This window comes from Carassius auratus, chromosome 36, assembly GCF_003368295.1.
Source record: "Carassius auratus strain Wakin chromosome 36, ASM336829v1, whole genome shotgun sequence".
NCBI classification, from domain to species: domain Eukaryota; kingdom Metazoa; phylum Chordata; class Actinopteri; order Cypriniformes; family Cyprinidae; genus Carassius; species Carassius auratus.
The window spans coordinates 17864615-17881699 of record NC_039278.1 but is presented as its reverse complement, the minus strand read 5'-3'; the positions used below and the strand labels follow the sequence as shown (position 1 = coordinate 17881699).

General features: G+C 35.4%; 1 protein-coding gene across 3 annotated transcripts in view; it reads left to right on the top strand.

The window, feature by feature from the left end:
• Window positions 1–17085, top strand: part of LOC113055487 (ERC protein 2-like) — a 43135-nt gene that overhangs the window by 10631 nt on the left and 15419 nt on the right. For 2 of the 3 annotated variants that reach the window (XM_026221840.1, XM_026221838.1), the window contains exons 3-8: window positions 9127–9153; window positions 11039–11476; window positions 12180–12254; window positions 14005–14160; window positions 15159–15326; window positions 15531–15698. In XM_026221840.1, the coding sequence (XP_026077625.1) occupies window positions 9127–9153; window positions 11039–11476; window positions 12180–12254; window positions 14005–14160; window positions 15159–15326; window positions 15531–15698 (1032 nt within the window). The remainder of the gene's footprint in view (window positions 1–9126; window positions 9154–11038; window positions 11477–12179; window positions 12255–14004; window positions 14161–15158; window positions 15327–15530; window positions 15699–17085) is intronic. The other variant, XM_026221839.1, reaches the window with a different exon arrangement.

The following is a 17085-nucleotide window of genomic DNA, read 5'->3' as shown; positions in this document are numbered from 1 at the left end:
ACAGGCTTATGCTCAGCCAATAACTGAAAATGTGTGCATGTCTCATTTCTCCTTTGCGTGATACTGTCCCTTCTTATGACTCCCCAAGGTTAAATCAGGATGGTGTCATCACAGCTCCAAGCAAACACCTGTGTGTGTGTTTGTGCAGCACCCTGAAACGGGAAAGGACATTTGCAGAGTTGTAGGTACATATCCAGTGACAGTGCTAGTGCTATTGTCACACAGCTAGTGCCTTGTGGTGGAAAGTAACAAGATTAGACATGCACAGGGTTTCTTATGAAGCCCTTGGAGTTTAGATTACACAATCACACATTGTATGCTTGTAATTAAGTATTTGTTTTTATGTGCATTTAAATATAAATGTAGCAGTCCACTGCTAAAATGTGTATTTTAAATGCAATGCAAGGCGCTTGGGATAAAAAGCATCTGCAAAGTGCATTTAAATGTAAATGTAAAATGACTCATGGTGACATTTTTCAATGAGGCTTTTATGAACAAAATATGCAAACAAAAATGATCCAAGAGAAGCACAGTGTCCAGAAAGAGATATGAGAATGTACAGGAGGTACAAACGAAATGGTTTGCATCAGCAAGAGCAAACATAAAATATCCATGCTACATGGCAAGATACAGTAGCACTAATGTACGTGTACTATTTTACTTATTTTACTAATGCAGAAATATACGGTATTTTTTTATACAAGTGTGCACTAGCTGCAGTCTATCCATGTCCTCCAGCACGTCTGGATCTCAAGGACACTTGTGCATGTACTGAAGATACTGACTTCACAAAGGAGACCCGGCGTGCTGGGTTTAAAGCAGCGGTGACCAGACATAATTAGTATAAGGCGCACGTCATCACATGCTGTTAGCGGTGCTCTGTTTTCACACCCCTCCTCGTGGCCACATGTTCCTGCTGTGAGTCTGGAGGAGGGCAGGTGATAGGTGGGCTGCGGTGATACTCATCAGAGAAGGACCTTTAGTCACTTGAGATGCTCAGAATGCCATATGACCTGCTGTTTTTAGTATGTAAACCATGCCCACTATGCAGATTCTATGAATGAAATACTTACATGACCTATTACAATTGCTAAAATGTTCAATCAAGCACAATAAATGGGCTGTGTCCTACAATGCAATGGACTCAAACTGACTTTTCCATTTCTAGACTGATAAAATCATTCTTTACAGTAGACAGACATTGGATAAAAAAAAAAAAAAAATCAAAGCTGATAAGTAGCTGAATTAAACATGCATTACAGTGAGGTCTTGTGACAACAAACTGATTGGAACGTTTGTTTTGCATAAAGCCAACTGTTTATATATTTACAAGAAAGATTAGGCTGTAAATTATATGGTATCCTGGTAAAAAAAAAAAGACAGCTTGAACCAGAGAGAAATTGTTTTTGCAGCCTTTTCAGACTGATCTTTTGACTTGTTTAAAAAGGGTTTGGGGCATTTTTAGATGGATTTGGCTTGGGCTGGCATCGGAAAAGCATTCTACTCAAACTATTTTTTCCCATATGTAATATGGCAGAAATACTGAGAGTAGTATTCTAGTGTACTGTTCTGAATTCAGCCTTGGACAGTAAGAGCTAAAACCAGCTTAATCCAGCTAAGACCAGCAATTTAGATTAGTTTACGTTTTTTTTTTTTTTTTTTTCTCAGCAGGCTATTATTCCATTTGAAACATAACTTTTGATTCCGTGCAATCACAGTGGTAAAATATACAAAGAGTAAATATACATAAGTGTTCGAAAATGTGGGGTCTGTAAGATATATATATATTAATGATGCATTTATTTGACTAAAAATACAGTAAATATTATTGTGCATTTTTTTTTCTAGAATATTTTTTTTTCGTGTGATAGAAAAAGCTGAAATTTCAGCATTATTACTCCATTCTTCAGTGTCACATGATCTTCAGAAATCATTCTAATATGCTGATTTGCTGCTCAAGATAGATATATTTTATCATTAATGATAAATGAGTGCTTTTATTTTGTGAAAATATTTTTAATTCAGGATTCTTTGATTAATATAAAGGTAAAAAAAAAAAACACAGCATTTATTTGAATTGAAACATTTATGACATTATACATGTATTTACTGTCACTTTTGAATAATTGAATGCATCTTTCCTAAATGATAGAAAATGTGATCACATCAGGCATCAGATGACGCTTAATGCTCATTCCACTTTAGGATTAAAAATAAAATGCATCTGAAAAGGGATGTATTGTGACCTTGTTACCTTCTTTTAAGTCTGGTAAATCCTTTTGGTCAGTGGGTCGAAAAAAGTGATGTAAATAGACTATGCAACCTCTTGATCTTAGTCTAGTTCTTCTAAAATGGTCCTCTCCTCTTGGATTGATGGTTTCCGTGCTGTTAATAGCTGGGCTTTGATGAATGATGATCAGGGCACATCCGTTGGGTGCGTTGTGCTTGGTGCTAATGGCTCTTTTGAAGCTCAAGACTCAGAGGTGAGGTGAACGGATGAGTGAGAATGTCCTCAGGCGCTGTGGGCTAGTTTAGCTCAAGTGTGGTTGATTGTTGTCCTTTTCACTTTCCCTCCCTCACTCTCTCTTTCTCTCTCTGTCACCTCCTCCGTTTCTCCGACTCCTTTTTTCTGCTCTCTCAGTTTCTCAGCCCCTCGGGAGCCTGAAAGCAAGCTAATGCAAAAAGGATTAGTGTGGGCTGACTTGTTTTTGATTTGTACAGTAACAAGATTTGATGGTCTGTGTTTAAACATGATGGTGTCGAGGAGAATAATGATCCACGCAGCATGTTTCAGCATGACTGAGAAAGCTAATGGAAAGACCAGATTTAGATCCTGAATTTAATGCTTAAAATTAATCAACCGTGTTGACTTTTCATTCACCACCTCTCTGTTGGCCCTAACATCACCAAACGAAATTGATTCAATTGTTTTTCCATCGCTGTACCACCAAAGTGCAGTATCATTAGGATGCTATTATTGTTTTTATGTTCCTGTGTCCATCTTAATTGTACGTTTTAGTAATTTTTGTGTCTTTTTGTGGTTTTATTATTTTATAGGTTTTTTTTTATCAATTTTATTTCAGTTTTTGGTCAGCTTTAGTAATTTTTGTGATTTTTATTAGCTTACATTTTTTCCAATGTCTATATTTTTTATTATTTCAGTTTTAGTTTACTTTAGTACATGAAGTCAAGCTAAATCAAAAATGAGAAATGTTGTAATTAGCAGAAATAAAATAATTTTAATTGTTTAAATATGTCTTTAAGTTAAAGCTTATTTGATGTCAAGTAATGAACTGTTTGTGTTTATGGTTTTAGTTTTAGTTTATTATAATAACACAGAGTGTATTTTCAGGCTTGCCTGATGCTATCTTGTGCAATGTAGTCCATTTTGTTGTAATCAGAATCTAATCTGACATTCCGTTCTATTATAAATCATCTAGGGCATAATCTAATGCAATACAACCAGAATATTACCTTTTAAATGAACATGCTCATTTCATCGGGTGCAGAGGGGTGAAGTATTTATTTGAGCAAATGTAATTCATTACTGTTATTGAGTATCTTTTTGGATACCCTCTAGTATTACTGAGTATCAAAGATATTAGCAACTTTTACTGTCTACTGGACTACATTTATGAATAAGCATCTCTTTACTCCACTACATTTCTTATGAGTGTTGCAATTAGTTTATTTCTACTACAAAATAAGTGATATCGCCCGTACAGGGCACTAAAAGTGCTAGATCTTGTGCGTTTTGTCCTCCTCACCCAAACTTGTCAACAAGGCTACTTTACGCCAATGCGAGTTCCAGCAAGTAGCTGTGATTCTCTGCTGTTTTATATCATTTTAGCTAAATCAGACCAGTGGCAAAGACATCACATTATTTGATCTTGTGAAAACATTTGACATTTGATGTCTGAATTGTTTCCTTGCAGTAACTGATGTTATTGAGAGGTGCTTTTATCTGTTTTGATTTTCATATATTCATCTTCTAACCTAAACCAGCATTCAACGATTTGAGCCTTGAAGTCATTACAGTTTTATTTTCAAAGAAATTAATTATTTTATTCAGCAAGGATGCATTAAATTGACCAAAAGTGAAGTAAAGACATTTATAATGTTTTTAATTCAAATAAAAGCTGTTTGTTTGAATGTCCTATTCATCAAAGAATTGTGAAAATAAATGTATCATGAATGTATCAAAAATATTGAAGCAACACTCTTATCAACATTAATGATGAGCAGTGTTTCTTGAGCAGTAAATCAGCATGTTAGAATGATTTCTGAAGGATCATGTGACACTGAAAACTGGAGTAATGATGCTAAAAATTCAGCTTTGCATCACAGGAATAAATTACATTTTAAAATTCAGATAGAAAGTATCGTATTTTCCAGACTACAAGTCGCAGTTTTTTTTCATAGTTTGGCTGGTCCTGCGGCTTATAGTCAGGCGAGACATATTTATCAAAATTAATTTGACATAAACCAAGAGAAAACATAACCGTCTACAGCCACGAGAGGGCGCTCTATGCTGCTCAGTGCTCCTGTAGTCTACCAATGAGCAGCATAGAGCGCCCTCTCGTGGCTGGAGACGGTAATGTTTTCTCTTGGTTCTTGGTTCTAAATAAATGCGACTTATAGTCCAGTGCGACTTATATATGTTTTTTTTCCTCGTCATGACATGTTTTTGGACTGATGCAACTTATACTCAGGTGCGACTTATAGTCCGAGAAATATGGTAGTTATTTTAAACAGTAATACCATTTCACAAAATTATTGTTTTTATTGTATTTTTTTTTATCAAATAAGTGCAGCCGTGAAGAGCTGAAGAGATTAAAAAACAACCCCAAATGGTTTGAATGGTGGTGTAGTGTATGTAAAAAATCCTGGATATCTTGCATATTTAATATTTTTAATTTTTAATTAAATTAAACTTTTTTTTGCAATCTGTTTGTATCTAATGTAAATGATTTATAACCCTTAGGTGTTGTTTTATATTTGGAAACCATGAGATGTATCTTCTAGTCTGCATGTGCAGTAAATTAGTTAACTCTTCAAGTGTGATTGAGCATCTTAAAGCAGGATACAAAGTGAATCTCTGTCTACATTTGCAATAGAATGACTAGAGGAAAGACCAAACTCTTTAAGACTGTTGGTTAAAACCGTTTCATTAACCTTTTTCAAAACCAGCAATAAATCAATGATACCATGAATTTTGGTAAAGATGCCTCTATTGCGTTTTCTTTCCTTTTCTGTGAGGGATCGGTCTCCTTGTACTGTTTCTAGCATGACTAATCCAGAAATAGGGAATCATGGGTAACAACAAGGCCTCTGTTCTATGCTGTCACGGCAAAAAAAAAAAGTAATGATCTTCGATCGCATTCTTTCCCTGTTCAAACTAATTGCTGAAAATGAAATCTACGGAACAGACACTGATTCTCTAATCAGTGATTTTTCACATGCATTCATTGCGATTACCTGGAGCGACGGAGGAAACTAAATAGGGATGGATGGATGGGTGAAAAGCACATTTTCGAGGGGAAACAGTGGCCAGGGGGAATTAGAAGACAGAGTGGCTAAAAAACGGTCTGTGATAGACGAGTGAAGAATTGAAAGAGAGAAGAAATGCCGTTTTGTAGCCGCTGTTTTGTGAGTAACAAGACTATAAACAAATACATGTGTGTGTGTGTGTGTGGGTGGGTGGGTGGGATATTTTAGGGAAGAAAATTAACTACAGTTGCCCCAGCACAGATTGTGGTTATTGATCTTCAGCATGTACTGCTGAGCACTGGTGTGTGTGTGTGTGTGTGTGAGTGTTTGTTGTGTTGTGATAATCCCTGAGGTGTTTAGTGGTTTTGGCTATCCACATATTAAATATTTCTTCTCTTTTTCTTTCTTTCTGTGGTCCAGTTACAAATTTTGTCAAGTAAACTGCTTATCAAGTATTTTTTTATTCATATTAAAAAAAAATATATATATATTTTTTTTATTCCTTTGTCATTGTGGTCCAGTCACTTTTTATTATTATTATTATTATTATTTATATTTATTCTATTTCTATTTTTCACTACCTGTTCATTGTTGTCTAGGCACAGATTTATCTGTATTTATTTTTTACAGTTATTTACAGTTATTTTACTCCTCTTTCAATGTGATAGTCACACTTTATTCAGTCACAAATTAAACAGTATTTATTTTATTATCGTTTCCCTCTGGATGATTTATAGCAATTTAGTTTTAAATGAGCATGAAATCTAAATAAACACTTTTACTCTACTAATATATATTACTGGTCTTGCTGTGAATTATTTCATGCATTGTACCCTTTAAAATTAGTTATATTAATTAAATTTAAATTTACGCATTTAGCGGACACTTTTATCCAAAGCGACATACAGTGCATTCAGGTTATCAATTTGTACCAATCATGTGTTCCCGGGGAGTCGAATCCCCAACCTTACACTTGATTGCGCAATGCTCTACCAATTGAGCTACAGGAACACTAATGTTAATGTTATTAATGTCACTATATTAACATGACAGAATCAACAGATTAACATATGACCGTCAGCATTTAAATTGATATGTATCAATGCAATTCCACTGGTCTGATGGAGATTGGGAAATATTCTTTTACAACTTTCTGTTTTAAGATATCTTGACTAACGATATAAGTGAACTTCTGTGTGAAAAAAAAGTGCTACAAAATTGCCTGCTTTAGGTAATACTATTTTTTGTATACCCTGGCTGTTGCTCTGGCATTCACTGTAATCGTTCAGTTTGAGATGCAGTAACATTTACCATGGTGGTTGACAACCCGAGCAAAATATTTTCACATTTGGACTGAGCTGATGGATGTTGTGCAGAAAGATGAAGTGTCTGTCATTAAGGTGGACATGAAAGTGTGTGTCTGTGTATTACACAGTATTACAATACATTTAAATTATATAAAAAAAGAAAAAAATAGGGTAGTGTTTATGTTACTTTAAGATTCTTGAAAGAATATAGAACATTGAATTTTTTGAATAAATGTTTTTCTTTCTTAGACTTTTAAACAGCATAAAGATGCAATCTGTAGAGGAATTAATTAAATTTGTCTACAGAATGACAAATTGACTGAAAAATAGTTTAAACTCTTGGATGCATGATGCCGAAACACTTGTGATTATGATTGGAGGTAATGAGTAATGAGCGGGAGAGGAAGTGATGCGGGCTTCCTCGGGGATGCTTTGGAATCTTCCTGGCAGCTCTACTCCGCCTCCTCCCGTTATCACACACTGCCGTATGGGATATATATTCATGCCTGCCTATGCTTCAGTGCATCTGAGAGCTCCTTACACACACACACACACACACACAACATGAAAGTTGAACAATTCTGAATGACTCAGCTAACTCAACTCAAACCTCATGCTCTTAAAGGGACAGTTCACCCAGGAATGAAAATATTCAGTTATTGTTTCGAAAGGTGAAATGAGGGTTAATAAATGATGACAGAATTTTTTATTTTTGGGAGAATGGTCCCTCTTAATGCATGGGAACAGCTACCCCACGTATATCTCTGAATAGGAATGGAGTTTATTCTGGCCACCATTTTACATCACAGCGGATTGTGGCTCTTCACAAACTGTTGTAATTATGCAAATGGAATAATTGGACCGTTTTCTTGAATTCTTTGCCAGCCAAGACAGATTATTGATCGGAGAGGGAAAGAGAAGGAGGAGAGGAGACGGATAGACAGAAGGGAGAGGGAGACAAATGTCCTTTATCCTCAATAAACTTCCTATCCTGAAGGAAACACGATCTATGCTGGGGAGAGTGAAAACAACAGAAATAGAGCTGTAGAAGTAGAGAGTTTATTCGGCCGACAAAATGAATTAGCCAAACTCTCATCTCCTCTTTTTTGTGTGTGTGTGCCTTGCATATCTAAATGCATTTGTCTGTGATAAATGAGTGCATGTGTTCGATTTTGTGTGTCTGCTTGCAGTCGAGTGTAAATGTGCGTGTCTGTTTAAGGAGTCTGAATTAATTTGCTAATGTGCCTGCGGTAAACGCAGACGATTCCCTACAGCTGCATTCGATCCTTTAAGAGGTAATGAGCGCAGACGGAGCGCATTATCAGCACTGAGTCATAAAAGCCAATTAGTTATTTCTAAAGACAGAATGTTCGTAGTTACATTATAAGGTTGAGTTAATCTCACATACCTGCCAAGACCACAACCTGGTCATATTTCAGAAATTATATTTTGCTTAAATAAAAACAGGCAATTTTTAAAGTCATTGCATAAAAAATATGCATTACAGAAATAAGAATATATATATATATATATATATATATATATATACATATATATATATATATATATATATATATATATATATATATATATATATATATATATATATATATATATATATATATATATATATCCTATTCTATATAATTAGACTGATTAATTAGTGAAAAATGTATAATATTGTCTATGTATTTGTTATGAAACAAAATGTCAGTGCAAAAAAAATCTGAATGCATATACATTATGTACACATAATAATATCAAACACACTAAAATAATGTTGTTTGAACAGTTTGCATGTGTCCTGTGCAGTGTGTGTTTGTCTCTGTCTGAAGAGCATGTATAATGGTAGAAGTGTACCAGTCCAAAACGATATTTCTTACATAAGACTGAGTGCCCGTTGATCTGGAACTAAGACAGTCTAGCACAAGCCAGCTCACACTTCACTCCTGTGTGTCTGAAACAGCACTTCCCTTCCCTCTGCTGGTCAAATTCAGGCATTACAATCCCTTGACATAAATAAATCCCAGTGCATTTATCCTGTTTAATTAATATCTGACATCTTTCCAGAATGATCATTCACATTAGCTTTATGACTTCCTATGGTCTTTAATCGTAATTCCCGTTCTGTTATTTTTTTTTTCCATTAAAAATGTGTTTGTATACAGTGCCCTGAATGTAAAATGCCTCATTATTCTTTTGTAATTGAATCCTTTCAATAATGCTATCAATTTGTTTTAGTCTTTTGTCATTACTTAGTCCATCTCCTTCTGTACTCACTCTGCTGTGTTTCATTGTTTCTGTTTTGATGCACTCCACACTCATGCAGCACCTGTTGGACGCCAGGAGGACAAAGGTTTGTTGTCATGTTCGCCATCATGTGCAGAACTTTGTACCACACACTCGATGTGAAATGTGTCCCTGATCTTTAAACAAAACCAGACTGTACCCTGAAACTGATCCCTGGATTCAGATCTCTTAGAGTGTTGTTCTTTTCTATTAGGGATGCACAATAATGGTGACCATCTCAGTGTTAGCCAATATTAGGATTTTTAGTTGTGTTGGTCTCATTAGTCCAATATCAGATTTTAATTTAATTTAATTTAATTTAATTTAATTTAATTTAATTTAATTTAATTTAATTTAATTTAATTTAATTTAATTTAATTTAATTTAATTTAATTTAATTTAATTTAATTTAATTTTTGGTTCTGGTTTGATTCTGTTGCCAAAGTGCCATTTAAGATTTTCATAGATTTTTTTAAAATCTTATATTTAGTTTGTTGTTGTTGTTGTTTTTTTTTCAAGTAACTAAAACTATTTCTTAATATTTTTATTTAAGAGTAACAACATGGCTTCATTTATTTTTATGAACTGAATTGACTGAATTTAAAAAAAAGAAATATTGGCAATTTTTATTGGCAAACAGATTTCATTATCAGCTATCAACATCAGCTACAATTTTACATTAGTGCATCCCTACTAGCTGCTGATCTGAGACCATTGCTTTTTTAATTATAACTTTTAAATGGATCAGATCTTTATATACGGACAACTTCAATAAGGAACATTTTCCTTTATTTGCTCCTCTACGTTCTTTCAAGATAAGCATTAAATAACTGTTTCTTTCCTAAAATCCTGACCAAAAGCATGCCTGTGATTGTCGACTGAACCGGTTCTTCAGTCAAAGTTGTGTGTTCTGTTTGTGATAGCGCACGGATGTGTAATGATCTAAATTTCCTGATATGAGTGTGGATTATCTGATCCAGTTCTGGGCTCTCATTCTGCCGAAGGTGCCACATATCTTCTGACTATTTCTAGCACAGTTCTTTGTCATTAACCTTATTTCAGGAGCTATTAGTTAGTGTTTTCTCTAGAGAAAACTTATCCTTTCCGGTTTCCTCTCCTAGAATAGACCTCACTGTGGTTTTCCCGCTTTATTCTCTATCTGGATATATATCCAGATATTACTAAATTGGTCACTTTAGCTATTCGAAATTTACTTTTCAATATTGATCGAAACCAAAGAAATGGAAAATAGAAGTCACTATGAATGCAAAAATGTACCAGTTAAGTTGTAATCTGTGCTCAAACCAGGTTTGATGCAGTAATGCTTTAGGGGCTAAGCCCTGCCCACAGTGAAACCTCATTGTTGAAAGCATTTCAGTATTATTTATATACTATAATACTATTTATTCATATTTTTAGTTATCTTTCATTTTAAAAGTTTAATAATTTTCTTAAGTGCTTTTGTCATTTTTCTTATTTTTTTGACCTTATTAAAATTTTATTTCAATTTCAATTTTTGTCGTTTTAATACTTCATTTTAAACTTATTTAATTTGCCAAAGCAACATTTCTAATTTTCATTTTTTTTGTTCAAATTTTTAATCTAACATTTATATTTCATTTTTTAACAGCTTTATTTCAGTTAAATATAGTTTTTAGTAAACAACAACATCAATTGCATTCTGATTGGCTTTTTGACAGCTCAACCTTCTTGAAGGACAGAAAAATAGCTTGATGCTGAAAACTCACCTGGTCACCCCTCACCTGGTTAGGACGCAGTTCAATTTGTTTATACATCACAGTGGGGTCTATATAACCTTTTTTTTCTTTATCTAACCGGATATTTCTGATCTCAAAACTCGTTCTGAATGGGTCTGGATGAGAACACCTTCTGATCATTGTCTAAATCCTAAGCCCTCTTATGTTCATTTCTGCTTTCGTTTCGTTCTCCAGCACCTCCAGTTGACCATCCAGGCTCTGCAGGACGAGTTAAGGACTCAACGCGACCTCAACCATCTTCTCCAGCAGGAGAGTGGCTCGCGGGCCAGTGGCGGCGAACACTTCACCACCATCGAGCTGACCGAAGAGAACTTCCGTCGGCTCCAAGCCGAACACGACCGTCAGGCCAAAGAGCTCTTCCTCTTGAGGAAGACGCTGGAAGAGATGGAGCTGAGGATCGAGACGCAGAAACAGACGCTGGGAGCCAGAGACGAGTCCATAAAGAAGCTGTTGGAGATGCTGCAGAGTAAAGGGCTTCCACCAGCCTCAGGAAGAGCATCAGACGAGGAAGAGCAAGAGCGAGCCAGGCGTATCGCAGAGGCCGAAGCTCAGCTGGGCCACTTAGAGGTGATATTAGACCAGAAGGAGAAGGAAAACCTCCATCTGAGAGAGGTATCAGGTTCTACTCAAACTTTTGGGTTGAAAGTGGATTTTGAGCCATGCATGTCACTTAAAGGTGGACTTTAGTAATGAAAAGTAAACTTAAAGGAACAGTTCATCCAAAAAAGTTTTGGTTGAACTATCCCTTTAAAGTTTATGAATTCTGCTCTGTTAGCATCACCAGGAATTGCTAAAATTTGTGTTTTCAAACATGAACATGTAACACTTTCCGAAGCAGATTTTTCAAATATATAATAATATTTAATTAAGGGACAGTCCACATGGAGCAATCTGAGGTTAAGTGGTTTGCCATCATAATGATCAGATGGACAGTCTGATGCTACTAAGACAATAACAGCATATGGTCGGTGAAGTCAGCTAAACCCAGGAGAAATACGTGAGGAGATCCATGCTGCTGCAACCACACAGAACCTCACAGTGCACATAATTCACTGTGAAGAAAATAAAACAGTAAATGTCAAAGAGTGAAAGAGATCAGAATGCACAGTGTGATTTTTAGAAGTAGCACATGTTCCTGGATTGCAATGTTTTAGGTTTAGGTTTAGGGATAGAGTTAGGGCTAAGTAATGGATTTTAACCTCACACTATAAAAGTAAAAAAGGATGTTGTAATAAACAAGAACACTTTTTTTCCTGCATTGTAATAGTGTAATATGCATTTGTCATTATGTTGATTATTATTTTGTTTCTCTCAGGAGCTTCATCGGAGAAACCAGCTTCACCCAGACCCTGGAAAAACTAAAGCTCTTCAGACCATCATAGAGATGAAGGTAAATATCTGGGAATGCTGTATATTGTATAATGTATACTATATATTACTATTCATAAGTTTGGGTCCTGTAACGTTTTTAAAGAAATTAATACTTTTATTCAACAAGAATCCATTATTTTGATCAAGAGTGACAGTAAAGATTTGTATTTCAAATAAATGCTGTTAATTTGAACTTTTCATTCATCAAAATATCCTGAAAGAAGTATCATCGTTTCCCAAAAAAAATAAAAAAATAAAAAAATAAAATATATATAAGCAGTACAACTATTTTCAACAATGCTAATTATAAGAAATGCTTCTTGAGCAGCAAATCAGCATATTAGAATGATTTCTGAAGGATCATGTGACACTGAAGACTGGAGCTATGGATGTTTGACATCACAGGAATAAATTACATTTGAAAATATATTAAAACAGAAAACAGCTATTTTGAATTTGAATAATATTTCACAATATTACTACATTTTTGGACCAAATAAATGCAGCCTGATTACAAATAATCAGTATTCTCATTAATGAGAGTGTAATAGTATTTGCCACTCTCCGGCTGCTCAGAAAGAGAAACAGACAGAAAAAAAAAAGTCCAGAAAGGCAAAGCCACTGCAGCATGCTGCTTAATGACTGAATGAAACAGTAAGTGGGTTTGTGCGCTCACAGGCAGAGCAACTCCTGCCTGCAGAAGCATTACACACTGCTCTAAAAATAAAGCATGACCTCATGCAAGGCACGCACACACCCCTCGGGTCCACTCTGATTGGAGCTAAATATTACCCAGAGTTCACCACTGCAAACACGTGACACGAAAAGCATAATGATAGACTCCTATTCAAAGTGCGTCTTCGCTAATTCGATTAATGTGTTTTCCCTGAACCAAAAACCACAAAAGCCGCTCCACCTGTACTGGTTTCCATTGCTCTTTTAACCTTTGGCATCACTGGTAGTGTTCTCTCGCCCTATTGGCTGAGCAAGGGATGCTGATTCTGGTACCATGGGAACAGGTGGAGTTGTTTACAACACAGAGAGCATGAATGCAGGCGTGGGAGAGAATGACAGAAATGAGATCTGTTTGCTTATGCTCTGAAGATGGATATTATCTTTCATAGAGCCACGAGGTATAATGTTACATTCCATTTAAATAATGAAGGATTTACCTTTCAGAGCCTTCAAATGTTGATGATGAGCTTCACTTTTTGCCTAAGGTATCGACTCTCTGTGTATGTTTGCGTAAAATGGGATGTTGGTTTTCAAAGGCCTCGTGTGAAAATGGTGTCTATTGATGTCTGTGAAAACGAAAAGACGAGAAAGGGAGAGAGGAAAAGAGCGGAAAGGAAGGGCGGGTTACCGGAGAGAGCATGGACCATGGCTAATGCCAAAGAAATTGTATTATTTATTTAGAAAGCTGAAGGAGTTGCTGTGCTGTGCGGCACACGCACACCCTGTGTTCCCAGAGAGTCTCTCCGCCCGGGCTGGATGTGTGTTCAGTGCTACCAAATGGTGATTACATGCTGATCCATTAGCATGAGAGAGACAGATTCTGCTTTGTCTATGCAGCAGTACTGCAGCTACTCACTGGCGATGCTGCAAGATGTTAGAGTTTTGCATATACCTGTCTTCCTCTTGTTCTGTTCCCATCCGTTGGGAATAGGGTTTGGCATGCTTTGATCCGTAGACTCGCACCAAAGTCGACATACTAGCCTAAGATGATGGAGCACAGCATGGCTAATTCTTACACTAAATTGTTTATCCAGGACACCAAAATGGCATCCCTGGAACGCAACATTCGGGACCTGGAGGATGAGATACAGATGTTGAAGGCGAATGGATTGCTGAACACAGAGGATCGAGAAGAAGAGATCAAACAGATGGAGGTCTACAAAAACCACTCCAAGTTCATGAAGACCAAGGTAAATTTTTACTTCTATAAACAGACATAGACACAAAGAAATCAGTGTGTTTAGGTAACTTATACAGTGAAATGCAAAATACAGTATATCTGACGATATTGATTATCTATGGTGCTTTTTTTAAGGGATGTTCTCATGTTGTTGTTATTTGATTTGTTGAGCTCATAAATAGGGTGACACAAAATATTTTACTATCCACAACTGTCAAGCAAAACACATTTTAAATATAGTGCACACAACTTCCACACACAGCCTTCTAGAAGCCATGTGGAAGAAATACAAAAATGTAATTCTAAATTAATTATATTAAAAATTTTAATAATTATTATCAATAATTGCTTTACTAAAAATAATACTAAAATAACACTGCCATTCAGGCCACTTTAACGTACTATTTTCAATGTGCAATGATTTGGGTACATACTAAATTTAAACTTGCATACTGAATACGACAGATGCAAATTGGGATTCAGTTCTTTTAAACTCATATTTAATGATATTCTAATCAGAGTTCTGATTGGTTTGTTTTATTTGCACTGCATTGCAACTGTTTTTAACTGGCTTGTTTCTTAAAAGAAGATTTTTGTTGTTTAGTGGATTTTTGTGCATGTGTGTGTGGGTATTATTATGTACTATGACTTTGCTGTATCTAACATGCTTGTGAATAAGCTGGAGGTTTCGTTGTGATATTAATAGAACTGGTTTCATCAATAATTGATATGGCTGATGTATATTAAATAAGGATTGTATTCTGAAATCCATCTTTCATGTGAGGAGAGTAAAGCTGTAGAGAAGAAAATCCCCATACTCATTTCAGTTTTCCTATAAAAAAAAAAAAACATAGCTGATTAACTCATTTTATGACATGATTTCTTAAAAAGGTTTGTTGTCTGGATACTCTGATGTTTTTTTTTTTTTTTTTTTTTTTTTATGTGCCAAATCTTTTCCCCGTCCTGTAAATAACAGAAAATGTTCTTTCCCTGTGCCTTGTTTTTCAGATCGACCAGCTCAAGCAGGAGCTCTCAAAAAAAGAGTCTGAGCTTTTAGCTCTGCAAACAAAACTGGAAACTCTGAATAATCAGAATTCAGACTGCAAACAGCATATTGAAGTGCTCAAAGAGTCTCTCACTGCCAAAGAGCAACGTGCTGCCATCCTACAGACAGAGGTTACAAATATGATTTCATTTTATTGTTCTATTTTACTTCTTTATTTTTATTTTATTACGTTTTATCATTTACCTTGGTGCAACTTCTTGTCCCTTAAAATTCTATGTATATATGTTATTGTAAATTATTTTTTTTAATTTAATCTCTTGAAGGCTGATCTCATCAGCTTTACATGAACTCCTTGCTCATGGTGTGTTGTTTAGGTGGACGCTCTTAGATTGCGTCTGGAAGAGAAGGAATCGTTCCTTAATAAGAAGACGAAGCAACTGCAAGACTTGACAGAAGAGAAGGGAACGCTGGCCGGGGAGATCAGAGACATGAAGGACATGCTGGAAGTCAAAGAACGCAAGATAAACGTCCTGCAGAAGAAGGTAAATCTCACTCATCAAAGGTCAGAGGCCAGTTTTCATGGGCCATTAAAAAGGATTGGGGTCGATAGCAAGAAGAATGTGATATGAGCCAGAGCAAAGGGATTTGAAAGCCTCTATATGTAAAAGATTTTTCTTATTGCGCACTTATATAGAGTTTTTGGTCAGATTTGTCTGAAACACCCTTGTAGCTCCCCTTGACTTCAACAGCTTCATTTGTTCTTGAAACCCCTTCATATTGCTCCTTAACCGAGGTAACGGGATATTGCACCATTCATCAAAGAAAGCATCCAGTTCTTGGGGGGCTGAAGGAAGTGAAATCAAGCCCATTATCTGACCATACAGAACATCAACAGGCAAAAATATTCCCACGAGACGCTGCTCGTACCATTAGAGACCAACCTCATGTTTCACAGTCAGCAGTAGACATTGTGGGCTGTAACATCCTCAGGCTTCCTTCAACACAAACCCGTTCAAATGGAAAACAGGTGTTTGTTAAACAGGGGTCTGCATCTTTGTAAGATTGCGTTAAAAACATGTGATTTCTTTGTATGATAGCCTCTAGTAGCTACAGTACATGCATTATACATCCATTCATGACAGTAAAAATTGACTTACTAATGTTTCTCATTGTCAGGGCCATTTGTTATTTTGAAAGTGTTCACCCTGACACATTAAATTAGGTTTTTGTGACCAATGCATTTACACGTTGTGGGTATATTTGTATCTTTATTGGCTTATAATACTTTTGCAATGAATGCTTTAATTAAAAAAATTAAAAAATCTCTTATAGCAATAAGATAACATGATATTAAGTCAAATTTAAACTCTCTTTCTTTGTGCTTTGTAAAGGTGAAGTATGTAATATTAGCACCCCTGGTGGCACCAAGTTGAAGTGCAATTCATTGATTGATGCAAGTAATATCTGTGGTAAAAAAAAAAAAAAAAAGTTCAATATATTTCACATTTTATTATATGACATAAAATACATAATTAATACCCCACTCATGCTTTTTAAAACTTTAACTTTTTAACTTTTAAAGAAAAACTAATCTACTCACTCGTTGACATTTTTTCTCTTTTTTTTCAGTCTCACTGTGTTTATACTCATGCTCTTGCAAACTGTTCTAACTTAAACTTACCAACTTGTAGTTTTTAAATAAATATTAATATAGAGTTGTTGTGGTCGTGATGTTGAAGTCATGCGACTGTGATATAGTTCATTTATAGCCTAACTCTTTACTTCTGGCAATTATATTTAGGCTCCAAGACTCATAACATTTTCATTGATTTGTAAAGATTACCATGATGAACAAAACATCTAAGAATCATAATCAATCAAAGAAAACTCCAAACTCTAAATTAACTGTTCGATGTTTGCTAAATCCAG